Source organism: Jaculus jaculus, chromosome 18, assembly GCF_020740685.1.
Source record: "Jaculus jaculus isolate mJacJac1 chromosome 18, mJacJac1.mat.Y.cur, whole genome shotgun sequence".
Classification (NCBI taxonomy): Eukaryota; Metazoa; Chordata; class Mammalia; order Rodentia; family Dipodidae; genus Jaculus; species Jaculus jaculus.
The window spans coordinates 26,415,755-26,441,099 of record NC_059119.1 but is presented as its reverse complement, the minus strand read 5'-3'; the positions used below and the strand labels follow the sequence as shown (position 1 = coordinate 26,441,099).

The window sequence follows — 25,345 nt, the reverse complement described above, 5'->3', positions numbered from 1 at the left end:
TCCCCAGCCCTCACTCTTCTCTGGAACCCTGGATCTCCCCAGGGCCTCACCCCCCACCTCCATTTCAATCCTGGCAGCTCTTTTTGTTTTTGTTTTATTTTATCTTATTTATTTGAGAGAGAAAGAGGCAGACAGAGACACACAGAGAGAATGGGTGCTCTAGGGCCTCCAGCCACTGCAAACAAACTCCAGATGCTTGTGCCCCCCTTGTGCATCTGGCTTACGTGGGTCCTGGAGAATCGAACTGGGACCCTTTGGCTTTGTAGGCAAATGCTTTAACTGCTAAGCCATCTCTCCAGCCCCCTGGCAGCTCTCTTAGGTGCTGCCTTGCTACTCCAAAAGATGCCAATCTCCTTTCTTTTCCAACGTTACCCACAGTCTTCCTCAAGAAGTCACCACAGGTCCTGGCTCTGCTGTCTCCCACTGCCTTCCCCCTAAGCCTTAGCATCCACCCCTCCACCCATACCAACAGCTGCCAAATGGGGCCAGGGCATGGTGGTTGTGAAGAGGTGGGGTAACTACACCTTTGTAGCTAAATATCCCTTCTCCTGCCTCTCTAGGCACAGCCATCGTCCCTCCACCCCTCCTAAGTAGGCCCCTAATTCTGTCTGTGTCCTGGGTTTGCTAGTACAATGTTTCTGTATACTCATGGCTCATGGAGTCCCCTGCAAAGTTCTCTTCCTGCCTTCTAAGGTGGTTCCTGTGGGTAGAATGAAAGCCTGGCTTTCATTGGTAGAAAAGCGGGGTTTGACCGGACACCTTTAATCCTAGCACTTGGGAGGCAGAGGTAGGAGGATCGCCGTGAGTTCGAGGCCACCCTGACACTCCATAGTGAATTCCAGGTCAGCCTGGGCTAGAGTGAAACCTTATCTTGAAAAGAAAGAAAGAAAGAAAGAAAGAAAAGCTGGGTTTGGGATTGGGAAAGGCAAGGGAGTCTTTGTACTTAATTGGAGACTCCCCTACACACCTGGAACCTTTGCCCTTCTCACATCTGCTGTCCCACAATGCCTTTAGCCTCAGAGCCCAGGTGATCCGGGGTCTGCCTGTGGGGTCATCCTTGCCCTGTGTGCTGGTCCAGGAATCTATGAGGGCACCCTTCCCTTAACAGCCTCAACTCCACTCCCTTTGGAGGCTTCGAGGCGTCAGAGGTCCGGTGAAAGCCTGGCCGGGCCTGACCCGGAGGTACCTCTAAGAATGCAGCCTCCAGCTATGGCTCGATCCCTTATCTTGCCATATTGGATAGACAGATAGATGGCTGGAGCCTCCGAGGCTAGCCTGACCTTCAGGGCGGCTATAAACAGCGCAGCCTGTCAGCACTGATAGGCGCTGCCGAGAACAGTATGGAGCTGCGCTCCAGGGCCCTCGAAATTCCAGGAATTGCAGGCGCATCTACACCCCCTTCCCCCCCACCCCCAGAATAGTCTCTGCCTATCCTCCTTCCTCTCCCCAGGGACCCTCTGTTCTCAGCGGTCCCACCTTGGCTGGGAGAGTGCGGTAATACTGAAGCTGGGGGCAGAGGTCTCTGAGTGGCGGCCCGGAGGCCTTTGCCCGCCGCCCAACTGCCCGCCAGCCTCACAGCCAGAGCCACACGTGCAATGAACAAGGCACTTGACAAGTGCTGCGACTGGCAGCGGATGACACAAGCTGATGGCTCAGAGCTAAACAAAGGCACACGCCCCTTTCCTAAGGTGAGGACCCCACGGCCATGAGAGGGCAAGGCCCCATATCTGGCTCCAGCCTCTGGCCGCCTGCCTGCACCCTGGAGCTGTACCCTCGGCGGGGGGTGGGGGAGTGGGGGGGGTTCTCCCACCCTCCCCTGCTTCCTGGAGAACTGGCTAGGGTACCGGAGGGTGGGGCGAGAGGGCAGCTCAGGTTGCAAGCCTGCTGCACCTGTCTGGGATTTCCCCTCCACCCGCCAGTCTCCCTCCTGAAACCCAGCTCTGAGGGTCTTCAGGCTAAGACCCTACCTGCCTAGGTTGATGTCCTGTGACCTATGCGGGGGGTGGGGGTGGTGGCTATGGGCAAAGCAGATACAAGAGCTGCCAACCAGGCTGCATGAAGCAGATATTCTTATGGGGGAAGAGCTACTGCAAGAACCCAGCCCCGAGTGGGGACAGCTTCTACGGGCCCCTGGTTGAAATGGGGACGTTAGGCACTGCCAGGACATGGGCCTTCTGCCCACGGCGCCTCTATTCTGTCTATACACACCTGTTGGGCTCTGAGTTGGTAACTCCGGCCATGTCGCCTGAATACCCCGCACGCCTGCAGTGACTGGATGGAGCAGAGTCTTGGGGGGGGGGCAGGGGGCATGGCTGCTGAAGATGAACAGAGGGTTCTGGGCCTGTGTCACGGTCCTGGTGAGTCCCAGCAGAGCCAGTGTGTGCCTGGCAAGCAGCACTGAGCTTGGGAAGCCCCAGACCATTGTGCCTGTGGCTCACCAGTGGATTTTAAAATTTTTTTTAGGATATGCCAAGTCCTGGGCAAGGCTCCAGTACTCAGCCCACTCTGCTCCAGGTGATTTGAGGCATGTCCCAGAAGGAAACCTATCCCCCCCCCCATTGCCTTGCTTGGGTTCTATTTTTAAAATGTCCTCCTAGCATTGGCCCCAACACACCCCCTCCCTGAGCGAGGGCATTCCTCCTGCTATGTAGCTTAAGACAACTCTGCTGCCATTTAAGCCCCTGACCATCTGGGGCCAGGTGGTACATAGGTCCTGGGTGAGGTCATTGGCTTTGCTGGGTGCCAGTGAGTCGGGACACTGATTTGCCCCACAGGACAAGGCAGGGGGCACTAGCCACGGGCCTTGGGTGGTGGGCTGAAGGGCACGGAGACTCGGCCCTAGGCACGGGGGGCAGCAGGGCTGTGGAGGGTGGGGAGGGTCTATCTTGCCCTAGGAGGAAACGTGCAGCCATGGGGCGTGGGGACTGTGCAAAAGCTGGGTGGGGGGGGGGTAGCCACCGGGCTCAAATGGCCACATGTCACCACATCGTTAAGCAAAGTGTGCACGGTTTTGGATGTCCCTTGAACACGGAACCCTGTGGCTTCCAGGGCACTAGGTCTTGAGGGCAAGGCCTTCCCCCCAAGGGCTGCCCCAAATATCTGGACTCCAGAACCAAGGCCGCTCCTCCAGGTGGGGGTACCTCCCCTCTGCCGAGCACCTGCGTCGCTCGCTCAGTGCTGACCCCAGGCCCCGGCGAAAGTCTTTGCTGCTTCGGGGGAGAAGCTGTTATTTTGCCCCAGGGGCAAAACCACCTCGGACACCCTTGCCAATCCACCATCCTGAAGTGACATCCTGGGGACTCAATCTTCCCTCTCAAGCCCTGACCAGTAACTGCTAGGGACTTGGCCACCAAACAGGTTGTCCTTGCTCCTCACAAGCCTCACAGTGCCCCTGAGACCTGTGCCCTTCAGCCCCAGTTCTGACAGGATTCGCTGGGGTACCTACAGGCCCCTAGGCTCTGGCTTAGCTGCTGGGACTACAGCAGGAATAAAACAAGGGCCCTTCCTTCCCCTCGGGCATGTGAACCTTTGGGGGGGCCTCAGAATCTCTGTGGCTCTGTGCCATCTCCACTGGGCACAGCTGTTTCCTATCTCAGGCCCCGAGGGACCAAGGTACCATTCCCCCAGGCGAGCAAATGCAAGATAGGCTGACTGCGCATCCCAGCCCCAGGAGCCAGCCATGTGAGGTCGCAGCAGGGCCAGGGCAGGAGGGGGGAGGAAGGGCTAGTGTCCCCAGGCGGGGATGGAGCGGTTGCTGGAGGCCACTCGACGCCATGTCAGCAGGCAACGGCAGTAGCATCCCATCTGCCTGTCCACCTGTACGCCTGTCACCTGCCCTCCTCGAGCTAGGAATGTTCTTTCCTCAAAGCATCTATCCAATTCCAGGGACTCCAAACGTGGGGACACCTCCAGCCCACCCTGCTGGGTAAGAGTTTGTGGAGGAGCTGCGCCACCTGCCCGCCTGCAAGTTCAGCATCTCCTCAGCTGGGAACAATGCCGGCCAACTGGTGGTCAGGTCTTAACTCAGTTGGGCAAACTCCAAGGGGACAAGTGCGGGTGGGTGAATTCATCCGTGGTCAAGACCAGGAGACCAGTCCCGCCCCAGCCCTCAGGTGGGTTGCGGGGCAGCCTCCACTGTCCTAGAGCCCTGGAGAGGACAGACAGATGGACACGGACATGCCCTCTTCCAAACATGCCCCGCCCCTTTGACAGGAAATCAGCCTGTAAGTGGCGTGCACTTACCCGGGAGATAGTGAGGGGCATGTTGAAGTCCTTGCCCCCCTGAAGACGGAAGCCCCAGGGCCCAGGCCCAGTCAGAGTGACACTGTAAGACATGTCGGGAGTGCTAGCAGCTGCCTCTGCAGACAAAGGATAAAAAGAGTCAGGCGAGAGACAGTCATCCACCTGGCCTCCCTAGCCCATACCTCTGCCCCTGGTCCCTCCGACCCCCAGCCCCTGGCCTTGCCTGCTCCGTCCCCTGCTGCCTGGCCAGGCTGCGTGGAGCTCCTGAGAGGCTCCTAAGAATAGCTGGGAGTGAATGCCATCGACACTGATATGTGCCCTTGCTGCGCCCATAAATGGACTGTAACCCTATACTGGGCCCGCCCGCCTGTGGCCTCCCAGCCAGTCCACCATGACTCACGCGGCTAATATAGCCCCTGGGGAGGGGTGTCAGGCACCCAGAAACCCCTCCACACAAGGGGCATACACGGAGGACTGGCCTTTCTTTTGCCCTCTGCAGAGCCCACACACCCTTACCCTGCTCAGCAGGCCCACTCTGGGCTCCTCCCTGGGCTAAGTTTTCTTGCTCTGTGTGCCCCGGTAAAGACCCCGAGGTGGTCCTTACCCAGTGTGGGCCCCGTGGCACCTACATCTAAGCTCAGTATCCAGCGGGTCTGGAAAATACTTCATCTCAAAAGGCTGATGGTTGGCCCCAGGGCTGCCCAACCATAAAACTGATCACATGACAGCAGTCCCTTGAGTTTGGCCAAGTTCAACATCTCTTACACCAGTGTCCATGGGGTCCTAAGAGGCTGCCACCTTGGCCCCATAGGAGCCAAGGCTCAGAGAGGTTACACTGATTCTCCAAGGTCACACAGAGGATACACCCAGGTCCCCACAGGAGCCTGGGCTCATCCCAACTGGATTCACAGGAGGTAACGGGCTCCTAGTGGCTGCAGGCATCTTCCAAAGACCTGGCCCAAAGTGGTGGGGGTGGCGGAGGGAGGAGGAGGCTGGACCTCTGCCTACTTTCCTTGGCAAAGGTCTATAGGCAGGTCTGGGGCAGACCCACCCTTCCAGACCCTCTGGGGCCCAGCTGGTTATTCCTGGCTCTCCTGTCTCATTTGTGCCCTGGAAAACTTGACAGTAGCATGGGAAACTCAGCTGCCAGCACTGCACGCCAGGCCCCATGCCCTTTGCGCAGGAACTCGGGGGGGGGGGGTTAGGGAGGAGGTGCCATCTGCTCAGCTGCTAGGACACAGGGCCAGAGGGCAGGGAGGGAGGCATGCGTGGCATGTCCACCTCAAACCCCGGAGACAGCGTGTTCCGGGTGGGGGCCTTGGCCCCTTGGGATTCCTGCTGGCATGGTTTTTGAGTCAGGGTACCCCTCCTATGAAGCTTCCCCCAAGAGAGATCTCAGGCCCTGTGTGATCGGAAAATAGATTGAAGAGCACTCCGGCTCCCTACCTGGGAAAACAGAGGCCCTGGGGAAGACGAGGACTTGACTGGTTTGCTGGCTCTTTCAGGAGGGCTCTAACCTGGGCTGAGCTGTGGGGACTCGGTGCAGGCCTGGGTGTGAGTGATTTCCTAGCTGCCAGCATTGCAGCCTCACACCCCGGGCCTGGCACACACAAGGTACAATGACAGGAGTGCCCACGTTACAGGGTTGCTTGGTAATTTGCCCAAAGTCACAAGAATAGCAAGTGGGAGAAAAGCGAGGGAGGAACTTGGGTTCTCTTTCCTTACTTTGCCATCTCCTCTGTTCAACTCTACCTGTTCTGTCCCAGGAAGCAGGCACCCAATCTCTCCCACAGCCCACCCCCTGCCTCTCTGCCCCATACCATCCACCCCTAAACTCTAGCTTTGTCCCTTTTCTTATGACGATCTGTCTTGGCCAGCTGGGGAGGAAGGACATGGTAGCAGGGTATAGCCAGTATGGGGGAAGGAAAGGACGGGCCCAGCATAGGAAGGCCAGGCAAGACTGTACCTGAAACTACAAGCTCTTTCTCTGGACTCTGGCACCTGCCTGATGGTGGTGGGAGGAGGCTCTTAAAGGGGAAGGCTCTTAAAGGGGAAGGCCAATCCCCCATCATGTGCCTCCCTTGGGAGACTTGAAGCCAGCTGGGGAGCAGCTGGTACCTACAGGGTAGAGCTCAGCAGCTCACTGGGGACAGGCCCTGAGGGACCTTTGTCCCTCCTCAACTTTGCCCCACTTCAGTGTAAGATGAGTTTTCAAGAATGAAAAGCTAGTGGGCTGGAGAGAAGGCTTAGCTGTTAAGTGCTGGCCTGTGAAGCCTGAGGACACGGGTTCGAGGCTCGATTCCCCAGGACCCACGGTAGCTGGATGCACAAGGGGGCGCACGCGCCTGGAATTGGTTTGCAGTGGCTGGGGGTCCAGGTGCACCCATTCTCTCTCTCTCTGTATCTGCCTCTTTCTTTCTCTGCTTCTTTCTGTAGTGCTCAAATAAATAAATAAAAATAGCCGGGCCTTGTAGCACATGCCTTTAATCCCCGCACTCGGGAGGCAGAGGTAGGAGGATTGCCGTGACTTCGAGGCCACCCTGAGACTCCATAGTGAATTCCAGGTCAGCCTGGGCTAGAGTGAGATCCTACCTCGAAAAGCCAAAATAAATAAATAAACAAAAATGTTTAAATTTTTTTTTGTTATTTTTATTTATTTATTTGAGAGCAACAGATAGAGAAAGAGGCAGAGAGAGAGAATGGACACACCAGGGCCTCCAGCCACTGCAAACAAACTCCAGACGCGTGCGCCCCCTTGTGCATCTGGCTAACGTGGGTCCTGGGGAACCGAGCCTCGAACCGGGGTCCTTAGGCTTCACAGGCAAGCGCTTAACCGCTAAGCCATCTCTCCAGCCCAAATAAACAAAATGGTTTTTTTTTAAAAGAATGAAAAGCTAGTAAGTGAGGAAAGGGAGGAAGACTGCTGGAGACATTAAGACCAGCTCCATCTTTGTCTCCCATCATAATAGGTAGACACACCGTGTTTATCACAGGAGACCCTGTCTTTTATTCTCCTGTGCCCTGAAGAGACGCACAGCCCGGGAGGAACTCTCACCACTGACAGGAAACAAACCACGGGGGGCTCGATGTGCATGCAAAGAGTTTCCTACATGCCCGCCAGTGTCTGTGTGCATGCGGGAGCGGGCCACGATGGGAATGGCAACGGGGCAGAGGGAAGGGTGAGGTGTGTTTCCAGTGCCACCAAGTAAAACCTATGTCCAGCTTGGATACTGGCCGTGGGAAACGCAGGGCTGGCCTTCCTAGGCTGAGGACATTTCTAGGCAGAACACACGGGCTGCCCGAGATGCTTGGCTCGTTACTCGATGGTGTGCCTCCCAGTGGCCGTCACCATTGTCATCGCCCGGACAATCACAGCGCACAGCATGTGAGGAGAGATGGATGGCTGCTGGGCGTGAAGCAAGAGAGCCTGGGTGTGCATTTCTCCGGGCTGAGCCAGGGTGTGGCCTCTGAGCTGGGAAAGGGTACAGACTGCACTGGAGAGGGTGGGTGAGGCAAAGGAGCTGGGGATGTGGATCAGGTGACGTAGGTACACCACAGGGGACAGGACCACCTTCAAAGCCTGCAGGCATGTGGGAGAGTCCTGGGCCCGTGTGTGTGTGTGTGTGTGTGTGTGTGTGTGTGTTTGTGTGTAGGAGGTGATGGAGCTGGCCAAATCCCAGATGAAAGGCAGAGGCGGTGGACATCCTACAGCCTGGGGTCCAGGCTGGGAAGGTGCCCTTTGGTCTGAAAAGAAATAAAACACACACGTCCATTTACACTGAGGAACATCCCACAAGAGCAGTCCCCCAATGACCCTCTTCATTTGGGGTCACCGAGAAGTGAAGGTAAGCCTGTGGAGGGGGCCCAGCTGAGGTAGAAGTTGGGGTGGGGGGAGCGGCTCTTCTCAAGGACCACTTCTTGAAAAATGAAATCTTGGGTTGCCTGCAGAATGACCCCTGGGATGTCCCCAGGCTCTTGGACTCTGGGGTTTGCGCTCCTCACGCCCACCCTCCAGTTCATCCCTCCTCCTTACCCGGCATGTGTTACCTTCCTTTTATCCTGGTGGCCCTCACCCAGCCAGTTCTCTCTGCTTGGCAGTATCAGCCTACTCCACTCAATGAAGCCTTTCTGGGGCGTGTTAGAGGGGGCTGGACGTGCTGCAAGGCTGACTAAGTCCCTGTCTGGCTCCCCGTCCCCAGGGTCAGGTCTGGAGGCCCCTCAGCTCACTGCTCCTGCCACCTTCTGCCCCTCTCCCCTTCTGTGTCCCCACTGTCACCCCCAGGGTCCCTTTGGATGCTCCCAGGGTCACAAGATGACATTCAGTTTCAGGACACGAAGTTCCCACTCCCGCTTCTGTTGTGTTCACACAGGACCTAGACTTGGCCAGCTCAGTACCACCCCTCCCAGCCAGCTGCCTGGAGATCCCACTTCACCTTCCCTGGGAGCCCAAGGGACTTGCCTCTGCAAGCTGCGTGCTCACAGCTCGATGGCCGTGCTTAGCGCCCGTGTTTGGCGAGCGCTGGTCCTCCCTGCCCAGTGGCCCTCCCAAGCCCTGCCTTCCTCTAAGACAGGCAGCGTGTCACTAACCACTGCCTGGCCAGCCTGTGGGTCACTGGCCGGGATTCTGCCATGGCTTCTGTGGCTGTGTATAGTGCTGGGAATCCAAGGTGGAGGGGGCAGATAGATAGCAGCTCCCCACCTGCAGGAACCGCCCTGGGCTTCTCTCCTTGTGCACACAGAGGAAAGTAGCATGAGGGAAGGGAGGCAGGATGCACTGGTGATCCTGGCCTGGCCGGGGAAGCCAGAGAGCACCCCGTGTCTGGGAGGGAGTGGGATGGGGTGGGGGTGCTGTGTGAGAATGAGGACGGAGTGCAGGGCTATCAGATGAGGGCGGAGGCTGCCTGGGCTCACGGCGTTTCCAGAGTTCCAGAGTACGACCTTCTCTAATCACCATCGACATTCCGTTCCATAGGCACTTGGGCTGACAGCTGGCCTTCTTTTAATAGCCACAACTATTCTGGGTGACATCCTGATCTCAGGGCGCCCGCAGGGAGCACATACACAGCTTGCAGCACCCCCCCCCCATTCCAGGTATGTGCAGTACAGAAAAATACGCACCATCTACACTGGATCTCACACACAGCACAGAGCTGTCACGTGAACCATGGCTCCTGGGGTGTCACAGTGACAGAGCCCACATGCTGGTCATGTGGTCACAGGCATGCCCGGAGTTACGCTCTGCCTGCTTCAAACTACGTAGTTTCATGAATACCCACAATTATTCACATACCAACACATCTGTCACGGCACAATATAGCCAACGACACTGTCTGCTATGTGAATACACTGTGACGTAAACACCCCCCCCCCAAAAAAAAAAAACAGTCACAGACCACACTGGGGCCCTGATCAGGATGTCTGGGAGGCAAGGGCAAGCAAGGGAAAGCGGGGATGTCCGGGGAGGAGATGATTTCCAGAGGGGCAGCAGGCCTGTCCCCAGAGCAGCCCTGCCTTCCCGGCTATCCCCAAGGACACTTGCCATGGCTCCCCGCCCCTTGACACACGGACAGGTCCGGGGCCCGGTCACCTTCCTGGGAGTCTTGGCTTCTTGTCCCTGGGACCTTGGAGGAGTCTTGATTTCCTTGTCTTCCAACCCCTGACTACAGGGAGACCGTCCACTCGCTTGCTGGGCAACTTCCCATGCAGCGGTTGCCTCTGTGTCCGTCCAGCCCTGGGGAGGTGGGGGCCAACGTGAGGAGAGAGGGGGAGCTGCACGCCCCGGCTTCCTCCCACAACGCCGGCTTACTTCTTCAGCTCCCCCACAGGTATCCCCTGAGGGGGGCCATGACATCATCTGCAAGATCGTGGATGGTCACCAAAGCCCAGGAAGGTGGGCTAAGGTGTTCAGGTGTACATCTGTGCACTTACATGCCCACCTGCACAGGGTTGTAAGTGTTTAGATTTGGAGGTGGATGAGTGACCTTCATGAAGGTCTAGGCCTCCGTTAGCAAAGGAGACTCCTCATTCTCACTAGTGGTTCAAGGAAGGGACCCCGACACACCCACAGCTTAACAGAGAGCCCCAAAGATGGGACAAGTGGCTCAGAATCACAGAGGGCCCTGAAAGAGACAACGACCGAAGAGCCTGACTGAGACCAGGGATAGGGGTCTGTGGTGCAGGGAGCTTTCCTGGGGATATTCAGGAGCACCTCAGCTCCAGCCTCTGGGAAAGGCTGACAGGCTAGAGGCTCCCGGGGCTGACAGCATCCATGGAGTGAGTCAGTGCTGGCCCATGGGCACCCCTGAGTCCCTTAGGTCAGTGCTGGATATAGAGGAGGCTTGGGGGGAACCAGGTGTGGTGGTACACACCTTTAATCACAGCACTCAGGAGGCAGAGGTAGGAGGATCGCTGTGAGTTCAGGGCCACCCTGAGACTACACAGTGAATTTCAGGTCAGCCTGGGCTAGAAAGAGACCCTACCTTAGAAAACCAAAAGAGAGAGATAGAGGGAGGCTGAGGTACCATAAACACATTAAGAGTGTGGTGAATGTCTCCTGACTCCTGGCCAGTGTTCCCTCTTACCAGACATGCTACAGCTCTTCCCACTTCCTGGGAGGAAGGAGCTTAGTGCTAAGAAACAAGAGGCCAGCCTGGGCCAGCTCTTGACTATCTCCAGAGGCCCATTCAGGGATAAAAACACTAATCGTTTCAGTCTATGGCTGTAAAGGGTGGTGTTAGCACAGAAAAAGAGGTGACCTACATGTGAAAAGCCCATATTCAGACTGGATCTGCTGCTGGGTGGCCCCAGGCCATCCCATGTCCTGTCTGTCCCCAGTGTCCCTGCCTGTCACAGAGGAAGATGTATAAAAAGTCAGGAGGGGGCTGGAGAGATGGCTTAGCAGTGAAGCGCTTGCCTGTGAAGCCTAAGGACCCCGGTTCGAGGCTCGGTTCCCCAGGTCCCACGTTAGCCAGATGCACCAGGGGGCGCACGCATCTGGAGATCGTTTGCAGTGGCTGGAAGCCCTGGCTCGCCCATTCTCTCTCTCTCCCTCTATCTGTCTTTCTCTCTGTCTGTCACTCTCAAATAAATAAATTAAAAAAAAAAAAAAGTCAGGAGGGAGCTGGAGAGATAGCTTAGCAGTTAAGGCTCTTGCCTGCGAAGCCTAAGAACACATGTTCAAATCTCCAGGTCCCAAGTAGCCAGATGCACAGTGATGCACGTGTGCAATGTCACAAATACACACAAGGAGGCACACGTGTCTGGAGTTTGTTCACAGCAGCTGAAAGGCCCTGGTGCGCCCATTCTCTCTCCATCTCTCTCTGCTTCTCTCTCTTGAAAATAATAAAATAGCTAAACATGGTGGTGCATGCCTTTAATCCCAGCACTTGGGAGGCAGAGGTAGGGGGATTGCTGTGAGTTCGAGGCCAGCCTGGGACTACATAGTGAATTCCAAGTCATAAATAAATAAATAATAAAATAAAATTTAAAAATCAGGAGGGGAGGGCTGGAGAGACGGCTTAGCGGTTAAGCACTTGCCTGTGAAGCCTAAGGACCCCGGTTCCAGTCTTGATTCCCCAGGACCCACGTAAGCCGGATACACAAGGTGGCGCATGCAGCTGGAGTTTGTTTGCAGTGGCTGGAGGCCCTGGCGCGCCCATTCTCTCTCTACCTATCTGCCTCTCTCTCTCTATCGTTCTCAAATAATTTTTTTTTAATAAACAATTTTTTTTAAACAATCAGGAGGGGTAAGGGTCCCCTAGTCTCAGTGGCGGTCCTGCCAGAGCCCTGGGAACAGTGGAGGAGGGGATGGTAAAGCACTAGCCAGCAAGGACGCAGCATCCTTACCACCTCACTCTCAGAGCCCAGGGACTCCTGACGCTTCCGGCCAGAGATCCAGCTGACGTCGGAGGCCTGGCTGCTCAGTGTGGAGCGCTGAGTTGACAGGTAGCTGGGGGAGGGGCGCTTGCGCTGGCCCGACATGCCCAGAAGTGCCCCTAGGCAGGGCAGGTGCTGAGCAATGGCCATCCTGTAGGAGTCACATATCTAGTTAACATGAGAGGACCTGGAAGTGAGGGAGAGCTGACAGACACGCTAATATATAGAGAGCTGGCCTGGGTCAACGGGCAGATGCTGGGTGATGTGAACAGACAGGTTCTGCTGGACAAAGGAAACTGGCACACTCATAAGGCTGCTACGATAAACAACCCTGACATGGTGGGCTTAGAGGGATGGCCTTGGGCTCAACGACGCGGACATCGCTTCCAGGCCTCGTGTAGTTGGCCCAGGCCATATCTTTGAGAATGGAATCCAAGGACACTCCGGAGAACTCTTGGCTGGACTGGCTGAGGCCTACAGCTGGCATCAGAGGGCCGCAAGTGATGGGCAGTAATAGGCTAAAAGCAGCACGGAGGGCCTTGTAGGAGAGGTGCCCTGATGGATTCTTATCAGCAGCACACACAGCTCACGGCACGCTAGAACACTGCCTGAGCCCTTGAGGAGACACACACTTCCAGCTGGGGTCTCGGTCTGGGATGGGGAGGTGGCTTGTTTTTGACGGTCAGCAAAACTGTTCAGCCACCCTGGCCATCTCATGATCGAACTCTGAAGATTCCATGGCTAGAACTGGACTCTGTCCAGAAAGCCCTGATATCCCTTGTGGGATACTTGGGCAGGAGAGGGGGTCATGCCAACTCCAGACCCCACCCAGCGTCACTGTCTGCTCCCAGATGCCCCCACCCAACATACATACAAGAGCCCAGGCCAGGATCTCCGTGCCTATAGATGGGCCTAGAGGCCTGGAGGAAGCCGCACCTGTACTTAGGGTGGGTGATGGCATAAACGATGGGGTTGTGGATGGCAGAGGCCTTGGCAATAACAGCTGGCACCGAGTTCATGTAGGGTGTCAAGACGTGTGCATACCTAGGACAGAGAAGTTGTGGGGTCCCCCGTTCACGCCTCCGGTTGGCTCTCATCCATGAACATTCCTTCTCTGGACCCAGACCTTGCCAAGATCCAAACCCCAGCCCAACCCAAACTGACACAGTCAAGTCCTCCTTCCCATAGGAGGAACTGGCAGGCGCCGGGGAGAATTCTGGTCAGAGGTGGGTAGAAAGGAGACTAGAGGGTGGTTGAAAGTAGGACTCAATGAGGGAGGAAGATGTGCCAGGCTTAGGGGGTAGTTAAGTCCCTCTGCCCCTTAGAGCTTGTGCTGATGGCAGTACTCCCTGGGATCCCCTCTAGTGGACCCTGGCCCCCATATCCTGTCCTAACTCCTTCCACCTCACCCCCTCCCTACTCCAGTGCAAGCTGCTCCCTTGGATGTCTTAGAGAACTTTATAGCGAGCCCCCAGAGGAGACCGCACCATCACTATGCAAGAAGGTTAATACCCGTGGTGGTTTGATTCAGGTGTCCCCCATAAACTCAGGTGTTCTGAAAGCTAGGTTCCCAGCTGATGGGGATTTGGGAATTAACGCCTCCTGGAGGCGGTGTATTGCTGGGGGCTGGCTTATGGGTGTTATAGCCAGTTTCCCCTTGCCAGTGTTTGGCACACTCTCCTGTTACTGTTGTCCACCTTATGTTGTCCAGGGGGTGATGTCCGCCCTCTGCTCATGTCATCGTTATCCCTGCCATCATGGAGCTTCCTCTCAAGTCTGTCAGCCAAGATAAACCTCTTCCCACCCCACCCCCCCCAACAAGCTGCTCTTGGTTGGGTGATCCCTACCAGCAATGCGGACCTGACTGCAACAATAATACCCAAACAGTTCAAGGTGTCACGGCTGTCCACCGGAAAGTGCATCTGAGGTCCAGCCCAGGCCTGTGCTGCCCAGAGTACCAGAGTCCCCAGACTCTAGCACCAAGAGCTAGAAGGCAGCTTTGAGAGACTCATTCCTAGATAACAGCACCCCTGCTGTGTGCCCATGGCTCAGATTAAGGAAACTGGAACCTTAGAGACAGCTGCATGTTCCCAAGGGAATGGAAGGCCCTGAAGCCTGACCTGTGGGTGGCCTAGAGCTCCCCCACCATGTGCCCTGAAGTCACCAGGAACTGGGCAGGTGGAGGTACGCGCCACAGGAAAAGCAGCAAGGCCACGAGGCTGGACTTCAGGTATCACGATGCCGGCTCAGGTCAGGCTGGAGGGAGAGGTTATGGGGCCCCCATGCCTTCTGCCCCGGCTCACCCAGAGAAAGCCACCAGAGCCACCGTGGAGTAGGGGGCCCAGGAGAGTACAAAGAGGAGGATGACCAACAGCGCCACCTTGGCCATTTTCCATTCACTCTGCAGCCGCTGCCACTGCCTCCGCCGCTGAGGGGACTCGCCACAGCCCTCACAAGCCCTGGGAAGAACGCATTTGGATTGCAGTGGAATCAAGGGTCAAAGCTACTGCTTGGGAACGTCCCTGGACCATCTCTAGGGGTAGGTAGGAGGGATCATCCCTCCCCGTGTAGGTAGGTGGCCCTGACTTCCAGAAAGTACTCATTGCACTAAGCCTCAGCTAACCTCCTATGGCTCTATTAGGGGTGCCTTCAATACTCCCTCCTTAGAAAATCTTACCCCCCCATCATAACGGGGAAAAATCTGATGACATAAAAATAAAAGACGGGGTCTGGACAGATGGCTTAGCCATTAAGGCATTTGCCTGCGAAGGCAAGGGACCCGGGTTTGATTCCCAGGACCCACGTAAGCCCTATGCACAGGGGGCACATGCATCTGGAGTTTGTTTGCTGTGGCTAGAGGCCCTGGTGTGCCCATTCTCTCTCTGTCTGTCTCTCTTCTCTCTCTCTCTGCTTGCAAATAAATAAATAAAATTTAAAAATAAATAAATAAATAAAAGAAAGACTGATCGAGGGCAGGAGGGGACGTGATGGAGAGTAGAATTGCAAAGGGAGAAGGAGGGGCAGGGAACTACCATGGTTTATTGTCTATAATTATGGAAGTTGACAATTAAAAAAAAACATTAGGCTAGAGAGATGGCTTAGTGGTTAAGCGCTTGCCTGTGAAGCCTAAGGACCCCGGTTCGAGGCTCGGTTCCCCAGGTCCCGTGTTAGCCAGATGCACAAGGGGGCGCACGCATCTGGAGTTCGTTTGCAGAGGCTGGAAGCCCTGGCACGCCCATTCTCTCTCTCTCCCTCTATTTGTCTTTCTCTCTGTGTCTGTCGCTCTCAAATAAATAAATTAATTAATTAAAAAAACATTAATTAAGCCGGGCGTGGTGGCGCACACCTTTAATCCCAGCACCCGGGAGGCAGAGGTAGGAGGAGCGCAGGGAGTTCGAGGCCACCCTGAGACTACAGAGTGGATTCTAGGTCAGCCTGGGGCTAGAGTGAGACCCTACCTTGAAAAACCAAAATAATAATAATAATAACTAGAAGAAAGAAAAAGAAAACCTCATCTCCAGGAACTTCCCTAGGCACCCCCATAAGAGTCTAGAGCTGTGCATTCTCCCGTGGGCGGGGCAGAGCAGAGCCCCGTCCTTTAGGCCCCCTCTGCGCTCACCGGCCTGTCTCGCGGATGGCCTTGAAGATGAAGACGTAGCAGTGGATGATGAGGAGCAGCGGGAGAAAGAACACGAAGCAGAACAGCAGCATGGTGTAGGCACGCACCGCGGGCGTGAAAGTCATGTAGTCCCAGGAGCAGGAGGTCAGCAGCCCCTCGGGGACATAGGCACCTGGGAGGTCAGGGCAGGTGCTCAGTCTTTGCCGTGACATTGTGACATTGCCAAGGGCTCCTCGTCCACCACGGGGCTTCACAGAGATTCCCAAGTATAATCTGACCCCCCCCCCACCTGCCCCGCCTGGAAGTGAGGAGCAATCGTAGCTTCCGGCATCTGCCCAGGACTCCAGCCTTGCTGCCGAGGCCCCACAGCCCGGCCCCTGGCTCGTCTGACTCCCTACAAACCCAGCCTCAGACGCACTTCACTTGATCCCACTCAAGAAAGCCTGCTTTGGGGCTGGAGAGATGGCTTAGTGGGTAAGGCATTTGCCTGTGAAGCCAAAGGACGCAGGTTCAATTCCCCAAGACCCACGTAAGCCAGATGCACGAGGGGCACGTGCATCTGGAGTTCATCTGCAGTGGCTAGAGGCCCTGGCGTGCCCATTCTGTCTATCTGTCTCTCTTCTCTTTATCTCTCTCTGCTTACAAATAAATAAATAAAATTTAAAAAAAGAAAGAAAGAAACCCTGCTTTTAAACCGGGTGGGTGGTGCACGCCTTCAATCCCAGCACTCGGGAGGCAGAGGTAGGAGGATCGCTGTGAGTTCGAGACTACCCTAAGACTACATAGTGAATTCCAGATCAGCCTGGGCTTAAAAAAAAAAAAAAAAAAAAAGGACTGCCAGCTGATTTTATTCCCCCCCCACCACACACACACACACACACACACACACACACACACACAGCCTTGTAGGCTTCCCCTGATGCTAGTGATGGCCTCTAAGTCCCTGTCTGATATGAGGCTTAGGGCCTCCCTGGGTCCCCCGCAAGCTGGTCAACCCAAGCTCACCAACATCCTCTTAAAACCATCCCCAGTGTATCCATCCCTCCCCCGGCCCCAATTCCCTCAGCCCTCTTACTCCAGCCAAAGAAAGGGGGCAGACTCCAGGCCAGGGCATAGAGCCAGACACCCAGCAGGACAAGCGCCGTCCGTCTCTTGGATGCTGCCCCGATGGTGGCCAGGGGACGTGTGATCACCAGGTAGCGGTCCAGGGCTATGGCGGTCAGGGTGATCATGGAGGTGATGCCAAAGAGCGCCCCACAGAAGCCATAGAACTTGCAGCCTGTGGGCACACACACCCCCCCCAGCTGTCCCTAAGTCCTTGGCCGAGGGAGTATTCCTGTTACCCAAGGGGAGGGAGAGGCTGACGACGAAGCAAACTTGAGTCTTGACCCTTTCCCAAGCCCGAGCGCTCTCATGGGTGCCTGCTTGCCACATCCGGGGAGACAGAGGCCTCAACGCTGGAAGCTCATCTCTCTCCCCTCCCCTCATTAATCTACTGGGCCCATCAGGAGCAAATTGCCTCATCTGTGGCCCCCCTCCACCGGGGCATCCCCTGTCAGCCCCTCCCCCATACTCCCTTCCGCACAAGGGGGTTCCAGTGTCTACCTGCCTCCTCGAAGAGCCACCTTCTGTAGAGGCTGCTGGCAAAGAAGACCGGGGCCTGCGTGACTGACATGAAGAAGTCGCTGACAGCCAGGTTGATAATGAACATGTTGGCTGGTGTCCTCAGGCTTCTGCTCCTGCGAGGGTCCAAGGTGGTTAGGGAGTGCTTCCCAACACCTCTGGAGCCATGGTGGGGGAGGGTGGTCAGCTCTCTATACACACAAGTGCCACATGCACACATGAACACACACACACACATCACCTATGCCTACACTCAGGCTGGGACCTTTGCACCTGTTACAGACCTGTCCCCGGGTCCAGCAGCTACCACCAGCAGTTCGGCAGGCCCCTCAGAATGAGGTAAGGGACATCTCTAAAACAACGATGGTGGGCTGGAGAGATGACTTAGCGGTTCAGTGCTTGCCTGTGAAGCCTAAGGACCCCGGTTCGAGGCTCGGTTCCCCAGGACCCACGTTAGCCAGATGCACAAGGGGGCGCACGCGTCTGGAGTTCGTTTGCAGAGGCTGGAAGCCCTGGCGCGCCCATTCTCTCTCTCTCCCTCTATCTGTCTTTCTCTCTGTGTATGTCGCTCTCAAATAAATAAATAAATTAATTAATTAAAACAACGATGGCGCCCCCCGGGAGGCTGTTTCTCATGTCATGGGCCTTTCCTTCCTCTCACCCTCCGGATTCCCTCTGTGCGCTCCTGCTTGCTCCTTAGACAACCCAGAGCCTTCCTTCCCCCCAGGCTCCCCCTGCTGTGAGTTCCTGAGAGCTTTTCACACCTCTCTCCTGCTCGGCTTCTTTTTCCTCCTTCTCTTCCCACTGTCCTGCCTGGCCCAGCTCCGTCCAACTGGGCACAGCTGGCTCTGCAGCCCTCTCCCTTGAGGTGGCAAAAAGCACCAGAGCTGATGACTGTGACCCTTGGCATAAGCGACTTCACAAATCTCCATGGTCACCATCCATCTTTCCATCTCCCCTCAAGGAGGGCCTTGTGGTTCCCCCATGGTCCACACGAGAACACGGAGACCTTGGCTCATGAAGCGACTTACTCCTGCTCACAAAACTCAGTGAGTTATAAGGCCAAGATTCAAGCACTCCTTCACCAAACATTGCACACACAGGGACCTGGACTTCGTGGGGGAATCACAATTCCATTTTTTTGCAGAGAAAAAGAAACATGAGCTTAAAGAGGATGAATAACTGGTTCAGTCCTTCCAACTAGTCCATGGTAGAGCCCAGGTGACCCCACCTGCCTGTTTTGGCTGTCAGCCAGCCAGCTGGGCAAGAAGGGAGGAAAGCCGGGGTGGTTGTGGAGAGGCTCCAGGATTCAGGATGCTGGTACCCAGAGCTTTCTCCAAAGTACAGAGCGATGTCCACTCTGGGACAGAGACAAATGGCATAGACAAACTGAAAGCAGAGACCTAAGGGTCCTGGGGTACCCACTCTCCAGAGGCCTAATGGGCATGTGTTCTTCAAACTTCCATGGATTCTTTTTTTTTTTTTTTTTCTTTTTTCCTTTCCTTGAGCTTGTAGCCAGGGTCTGGGACTATCAAAGGTTTGGCCCTGACTTCTACTTCCCTGCATGTTCTCGGTGGTGCCCTGAGCAACGTTTCAGTTCCTGTTCTGCCCTTTCAGCATGACTGGTCACCCTCAGTGCCCTGGGCCCAGCTCCACCAACCAAGCACCTGCAGAAGGTGTAGATGACAGTCAGATTGCCTAGTATCCCTGTGAGCCCCACCAGCAGGATCACCGTCCCCAGGATATAGTGGGCATGGTCTGGAACATTGACCGTGGGGAAGGGGACCCAGGTAGCAGCCTGAGCCCCAGCCACCTGTGGAGAGAGAGAGAAAGGAAGGTCACCTCATCCTCCATCATTTGCAGATATCCCTGAAAATGAAGAATAGATCCCAGCAAGGTAGGTGGGGAATCAGAGGTGCAGCATGGCCAAATCATTGCTTACAAAGTTAGCCCGTGGAAGGGAAAATACAGATCTTAACGAAATTAACGCCAGGCGTGGTGGTGCACGCCTTTAATCCCAGCACTCGGGAGGCAGAGGTAGGAGGATCACCAAGAGTTCGAGGCCACCCTGAGATGACATAGTGAATTCTAGGTCAGCCTGAGGTAGAGTCAAACCCTACCTCAAAAAAATAAAAGTAAAAATAAATAAATAAATTTACCCCCAAGCCTCTATGTGCACCCGTTTAGGGATTCTAAGGGCAAGATGTGAGGTTCAACTCACCTACTAGAGGCTGGAAGGACAGGTATGTGCTTGAAAAATATGGGCATGGCTTGGGTGACCTTGAGGAGTGGGCAGAGCTAGCTCCTGAGGGTTGCCCAGCCCAATGCATGGACACCCAATATCAAGCCTCAAAAAGAAAACTATAACCCCCATAGCATAACTGGGGGGCTGACCATGAAGCCTGGCAAGAAAGATGGAAAGACTTTCCTCTAGGAAGAAAGCTATCGGGCATGGTGGCACACACCTTCAACAATTCCAGCACTCAGGAGGCAGAGGAAGGAGGACTGCTACGAGTTCAAGGCCAGCCTGGAACTACAGAGTGAGTTCCAGGTCAGCCTGGGATAGAGTGAAACCCTACCTCAAAAAACGAAAGAGACAGGCTGGAGGGATGGCTTAGTGGTTAAGGCGTCTGCCTGCGAAGCTAAAGGATCCAGGTTTGATTCCCAGGGACCCACATAAGTCAGGTGCACAAGGTGGCACATGCATATGAAGTTCATTTATGGTGACTGAAGGCCCGACGTGCCATTCTCTCTCTCTCTCTCCCTCTCCTTCCATCCCTCTTTTCCTCCCTCCTTATACCTCTCTCTCAAATAAATAAAAGTTTTGAATTTTTAAAAAAGAGAATTGGGCTTTTAAAAAAGGAAGGAAGGAAGAAGGGAAGAATTCTCCCAACATGCCCTTTCCAGAGAAAGGGGATAGTCTGATCTCTGTTTTGTTCAACAGCCCACTCTGGCCTAGAGCAATCCAAAGACCGGGAGGTGTGTTCTCCTCTCTAGGAGGCTCCCTCAGGGTATCTGGCCAACTTCGGAAAGGAATAGATGCCTCCAAGGGCTGGTCAGGACTGGCCTTTCTGGCCGTCCAGGGCTCTCTCATTTAGTCAATTTGCGTAGGGCAGGCTCAGAGAGGCCCAGTGATGTGCCCAAGGTCCCTCAGCACAGTTCATGCCTTTTCTCTCTTCCTGTCGGCTCAGGAGGAGGGTCAGGACTTGGGGAAGGGAGGCTTTGCCCACGCACATGCCACCCACGCTTACCGTGGTGTTAACAGGCGGAAAGTGAAGTCTGGCAGAGGAGACATTTTTCTGGGTGCTGTTCCACTCCTGGGCCAGGCCGGGCAGGACTCTTGTCCCCGACGGAGGGTTCATCCTGAGGTAGGGGGGTGCTTGCTCAGGACCACCAAGAAAACAAGGCAAGGACAGCTAAGGGCTTTGCGCCCAGCCCCCAAGCTTTCCTCCATCCCTGGCACTGCTGCCCAGTCTACCTGCTGCCCGCTCTCGAGTCCGGTGCGTGGACTCAGCCTGGAGCTGCTCTCGGGGTCGGTGGCTGCTCAGCGTTTGCCGGAGCGCAAAGGAATGAGTGTCACACTTATGGTCTCTCCCAGCCACTGGCTCTTTCTGCACCTTTAAGTAGCAGCACTGGGGGACTGCACATGCTCAGTGGCTCCTTGCCACTGGCTTCCTGACATGGGCCCCTGGTGTCTGCCCACAAGGGTCTGATGATGATGACATGAAACTGCATGAGCCTGCACACTCACGCTTAGGTGGGCATTGCTGGGTTCGGCTCCTGGCCCCTTGGTGGAAGGCATTGTCCTTCACTCTGAATGCTCTACTCCCCATCTTTCCTGGGCTTGGCAGGAGCAGCTCCTGCTGCCTTAGCAGCCTATGGTTACCCCCGTGGGTAGGTAAATCTACGTGCAGTCCTCCCCCAAATCTGGCCACATGAGCCCATGGCATCTTCATACCGCCCTAGATGGAGTCGCAGACTCTGCCCCAGCCCTAGCTGGAAAAAAAAAAAAAAGTGAGGGGATAGCTAGGATAGCAAAGTATGAAAGTGAGTCATAACTCACAAAGCCGGAAAAGATCTGGCCCTGGCCTGATGCCTCACTAGAAGACGTGGAGCCCACGCTTCATCCCTTCACAGGAGGCAGCAGGAACCCCAGAGCTACAGACAGGAAGGCCAAGAACACTGTCTCCAGAGAGGCCTGCGCTGCACTGGCATGCATGTGTGCAGGCCAACCAGGGGCCTCTGCTGGGTTTCCAGAACATTCCATGCAGGACTGTCCCCTGAGGCATGGCGCAGAGCTGTGTAGGGTTCTCTTCCCGGGCTCTCTCCGTCTTTACAAACAGGGCTTCTCGGTTCTGTGTGGAGAGCGGTCACTATCCTCACTCAGGAGGGACGCTGCGCTCCCCAATCAGCCGTTCAGGCCAGTTCAAGCTCCAGGCTCTTCATTTCTTCCTCTGGCTCATAGGAGGTCACCCCTGGGCTTTGCCTCTTGTCCTCAAGCTCAGTGAGGACATGTCAGCTGCTTTGGAGCAGTTCTGAGTACATGGAGACTCCCGCTGGACATGAGACCCCGCTTGCCGACCACCAATGAAGAGAGGGTGCAGGTGATATACTTGACCTAGGGTAGAAAGGAGTGGGCCCAGAGAATCAGTGTTTGTGAGATAGATGGATGAGGAAGGAGTGCTCACGCACGCGCACACATGCACACACACACACCCCTCTCCACAGGCCTCAAAGCAACACTTCAAAGCAAGGCCTAAGAAACTGAACATGCCTGGGGCCTTCAGAAGCCAACAGCTCCCTTGACAATGTTTTTTGTTGTTGTTCATTTTTATATATTTGAGCATGACAGAGAGAGACAGAATGGACACGCCAGGGCTTCCAGCCACTGCAAGTGAACTCCAGACGTGTGTGCCCCCGTGCATCTGGCTAACGTGGGTCCTGGGGAATCAAGCCTCGAACCGGGGTTCTTAGGCTTCACAGGCAAGTGCTTGACTGCTAAGCCATCTCTCCAGCCTGACAAGGTTCTTTTTCTAAGGCATATGCAGAACAGCCCTTGTGGGTACAGATGAGATATTCCTAGGGCTCAAGCCTTGCCCCATGTTCCCATCCCTCTAGAAAGGGCTCCCATGATCCTCTGCTCCTCATATCCACCCAGAAGCTCCTTTGCATAGAGCCTGCTGCCCCGTTAGGCCAGGAGGTCTGTGTGGGCAGTCTCAGCCCCCACTGCTCCCACTGGCCACCACTGCCCAGAGTGTCCTAGCTATAAGTATCTGAAGAGAGAGTAAGGCAAGCATTAAGAATGGTTTCAAGCTGGGCATGGTGGCGCATGCCTTTAATCCCAGCACTCAGGAGGCAGAAGTAGGAGGATCACCATGAGTTCAAGGCCACCCTGAGACTCCATAGTGAATTCCAGGTCAGCCTGAGCTGGAGTGAAACCCTACCTTGAAAAATTTAAATAAAAAAAAAGGATGTTTTCTTTTCCGGGTGTGGTGGAACATGCCTTTAGTCCCAGAACTTGGGAGACAGAGGTAGGAGGATCGCTGTGAGTTCAAGGCCACCCTGAGACTACATCAATTCCAGGTCAGCCTGGGTTAGAGTCAGACCCTACCTCAAAAAATCAAAACAAAACAAAAAAAAGAGAATGTTTTCTTGGGCTGGAGAGATGGCTTAGCAGTTAAGGCACTTACCTACAAAGCTTACGGATCCATGTTCGACTCTCCAGATCCCACATAAGCCAGAGGCACAAAGGTGAGGCAAGTGCAAGGTTGCACATGCCCACTAGGTGGCGCAAGCATCTGGAGTTCAATTGCAGTGGCTGAGGCCATGGCATGCCACTCTCTCCTCTGTCTCTCTCTCTCTCTCTAAAAAATAAAAAAAAGAAAGAAAAAAAGTAAACACTTCTCTTAATGTTCATACCCACCTATTAATGCTACTCTCACTTTTGGTTAGAGAAGCCTCTCTTCAGATGGCAATGACCTTAGGATGACTCAGAAGGCACCATGGTGCTGAGAAGAAGTGACGGAGGAGTGCTCAGCACTGAAATGTCTCTATCACACCTTCCAAGGCTCAGGGTCCGTTGCGGAAGAGGTGGCAAAAAGGATATACGAGCCAAAGGAAGGGTAGGACTCCTTACAACGTGCTCCTCCAGGCACAAAATGGACTGGATATCCATGACCTCACAGCGCCTGACACTACCTACAGAAGACCATCATAATAGGAGGAAAAGATGATGACATCAAAATAAAAGAGACTGATCGAGAGGGAGAGGGGATATGATGGAGAGTGGAGTTTCAAAGGGAAAAGTGGGGGAAGGGAGGGAATTGTCATGGGATATTGTTTACAATTATTTCAAAGGGAAAAGTGGGGGAAGGGAGGGAATTACATGGGATATTGCTTACAATTATGGAAGTTGTCAATAAAGAAACTAAAATAAAAAAGAATGTTTTCTGGGGCTAGAGAGATGGCTTAGCACTTAAGGCATTTGCCTGCAAAGCCAAAGGACCCGGGTTCGATTTCCTGGAACCCACATAAACCAGATGCACAAGGTAGCACATGCATCTGGAGTTTGTTTTCAGTGGTTAAGAAAGAGGCCCTTCAGGTACAGATGTTCACAGCTGTGATTTCTGTACTAGGGAGGCTAAGAAAGGAGGATTATGCATTAAAGGCCAGACTGGGTTACACAGTGAGTTCAAAGCTAGCCTGAGCTCCATGGTAAATTGAAGGACAGCCTGGCCTAATAGCAAAACTCGTTCTCAAAGAGAAAAGAAGGGAGGAGGGAGGAGAGGCGGGAAGGAAGCAGAGCACACATGACATGGGTGACAGTACATAGTAGATGAAAAGTTGTTTCTCCCTTAGAGTGTGGACAACAACCCTGAGCAGAGAGTGAGAATCTAGGGAGTTACCATGACTCCACAGGAGAGAACCAAGCCAAAAACCTGGAGATGGAAAAGCCTGGTGTAGTGGCCAGCCTTTAATCCCAGCTCTTAGGAGGCAGAGGTAGGAGGATCACTGTGAGAGAAAAAAAAAAAAAAAGAAAGAGGCCCTAGTGTGCCCATTTTCTCTCTCTCTCAAATAAATAAATAAAAAGAAAGTTTTTTTTTTTTTAAAGAATATTTGCCTTATATATCCGAAGGATTCATCTCATTTCCTTAGAAGTACGTGCTCAACCATGTTTATTGCTGCTCAATTTATAATAGCTGGGAAATGGAACCAGCCTAGATGTCCCTCAACTGATGAGTGGATAATGAAGATGTGGCACATTTATACAATGGAGTTCTGCTCAGTGGTAAATAAAAATGAAGTTATGAAATTTGCAGAAAAATGGATGGACCTGGAAAGGATTATACTAAGTGAGGTAACCCAGGCCCAGAAAGCCAAGCGCCACATGTTCTCTCTCATATGTGGATCCTAGCTACAAATGATTGAGGCTCTGCATGGGAAGGAAAATACTTAGTAGCAGAGGCCAGCAAGTTAAAAAGGAGACATAAAGGGAAGAGAAAGGAAGGGAGGAGGGTACTTAATAGGTTGATATTGTATATATGTAAGTACAATGATTGTGATGGGGAGGTAATATGATGGAGAATGGAATTTCAAAGGGGAAAGTGTTGGGGGGAGGGAGGGAATTACCATGGGATTTTTTTATAATCATGGAAAATGCTAATAAAAATTTAAAAATAAATAAATAAATAAGAATGTTTGCCTTATCATGTGCTTGACAATTAGTAAGATGGCTTGGGGCAGCTGCCCCCTTTAGCATGCCCATGTGTAATAAGTCAGAAGCTGCATGTGGGCAAACTATTTAGTGACAAGGAAATAACTCCAGGAAATAATGATCTTTGTTCTTAAGATCTGCAGAACTGAAAAACATCTCAAGTGTAGGTGACTGGGATCTAATGTACATCATCTGATCCACCTGCTGTAAGAAGGAAGGCACCCATCACCTGCTGGACAAGGTATCCACCAGGCTGAGGTTACACATCACTT

The 25,345-nt window shown here is 54.2% G+C and overlaps 2 protein-coding genes across 6 annotated transcripts in view; both read right to left on the bottom strand.

Annotated features, from left to right (window-relative positions):
- Positions 1–6,255, bottom strand: part of Ldb3 (LIM domain binding 3) — a 78,944-nt gene extending 72,689 nt beyond the window's left edge. For 4 of the 5 annotated variants that reach the window (XM_004658011.2, XM_004658013.2, XM_004658012.2 and 1 more), the window contains exons 1-2: positions 6,209–6,255; positions 4,243–4,358 (exon numbers count right to left, since the gene is read on the bottom strand). In XM_004658011.2, coding sequence (XP_004658068.2) covers positions 4,243–4,335 — 93 coding nt within the window. In that variant the 5' untranslated portion in view covers positions 4,336–4,358; positions 6,209–6,255. Of the gene's footprint in view, positions 1–4,242; positions 4,359–5,688; positions 5,816–6,208 lie in introns of those variants that run through there. The other variant, XM_045137449.1, reaches the window with a different exon arrangement.
- Positions 6,256–7,947: 1,692 nt separating this feature from the next.
- Opn4 (opsin 4) lies at positions 7,948–20,721 on the bottom strand. The gene is made up of 10 exons (XM_045137772.1): positions 20,611–20,721; positions 19,027–19,172; positions 17,342–17,475; positions 16,812–17,015; positions 15,737–15,908; positions 14,421–14,576; positions 13,054–13,161; positions 12,088–12,268; positions 9,830–9,973; positions 7,948–7,986 (listed from the first exon to the last, which is right to left on the bottom strand). Exons 1-10 carry the CDS (start codon positions 20,719–20,721, stop codon positions 7,948–7,950), a joined length of 1,395 nt encoding a protein of 464 aa, XP_044993707.1.
- Positions 20,722–25,345: the final 4,624 nt, after the last annotated feature.

Bases quoted from the DNA above. Each gene is read 5' to 3' on its own strand.
- Opn4 (XM_045137772.1), bottom strand. From the start codon at position 20,721: ATGAACCCTCCGTCGGGGACAAGAGTCCTGCCCGGCCTGGCCCAGGAG. The intron at 19,173-20,610 runs GTAAGCGTGGGT...CTCTCTCCACAG, and splicing joins TTCCGCCTGTTAACACCACG to GTGGCTGGGGCTCAGGCTGC. The intron at 7,987-9,829 runs GTGACCGGGCCC...ATTTCTTTTCAG, and splicing joins AAGCCAAGACTCCCAGGAAG to ACCAAAGGGCACCTTCCCAG.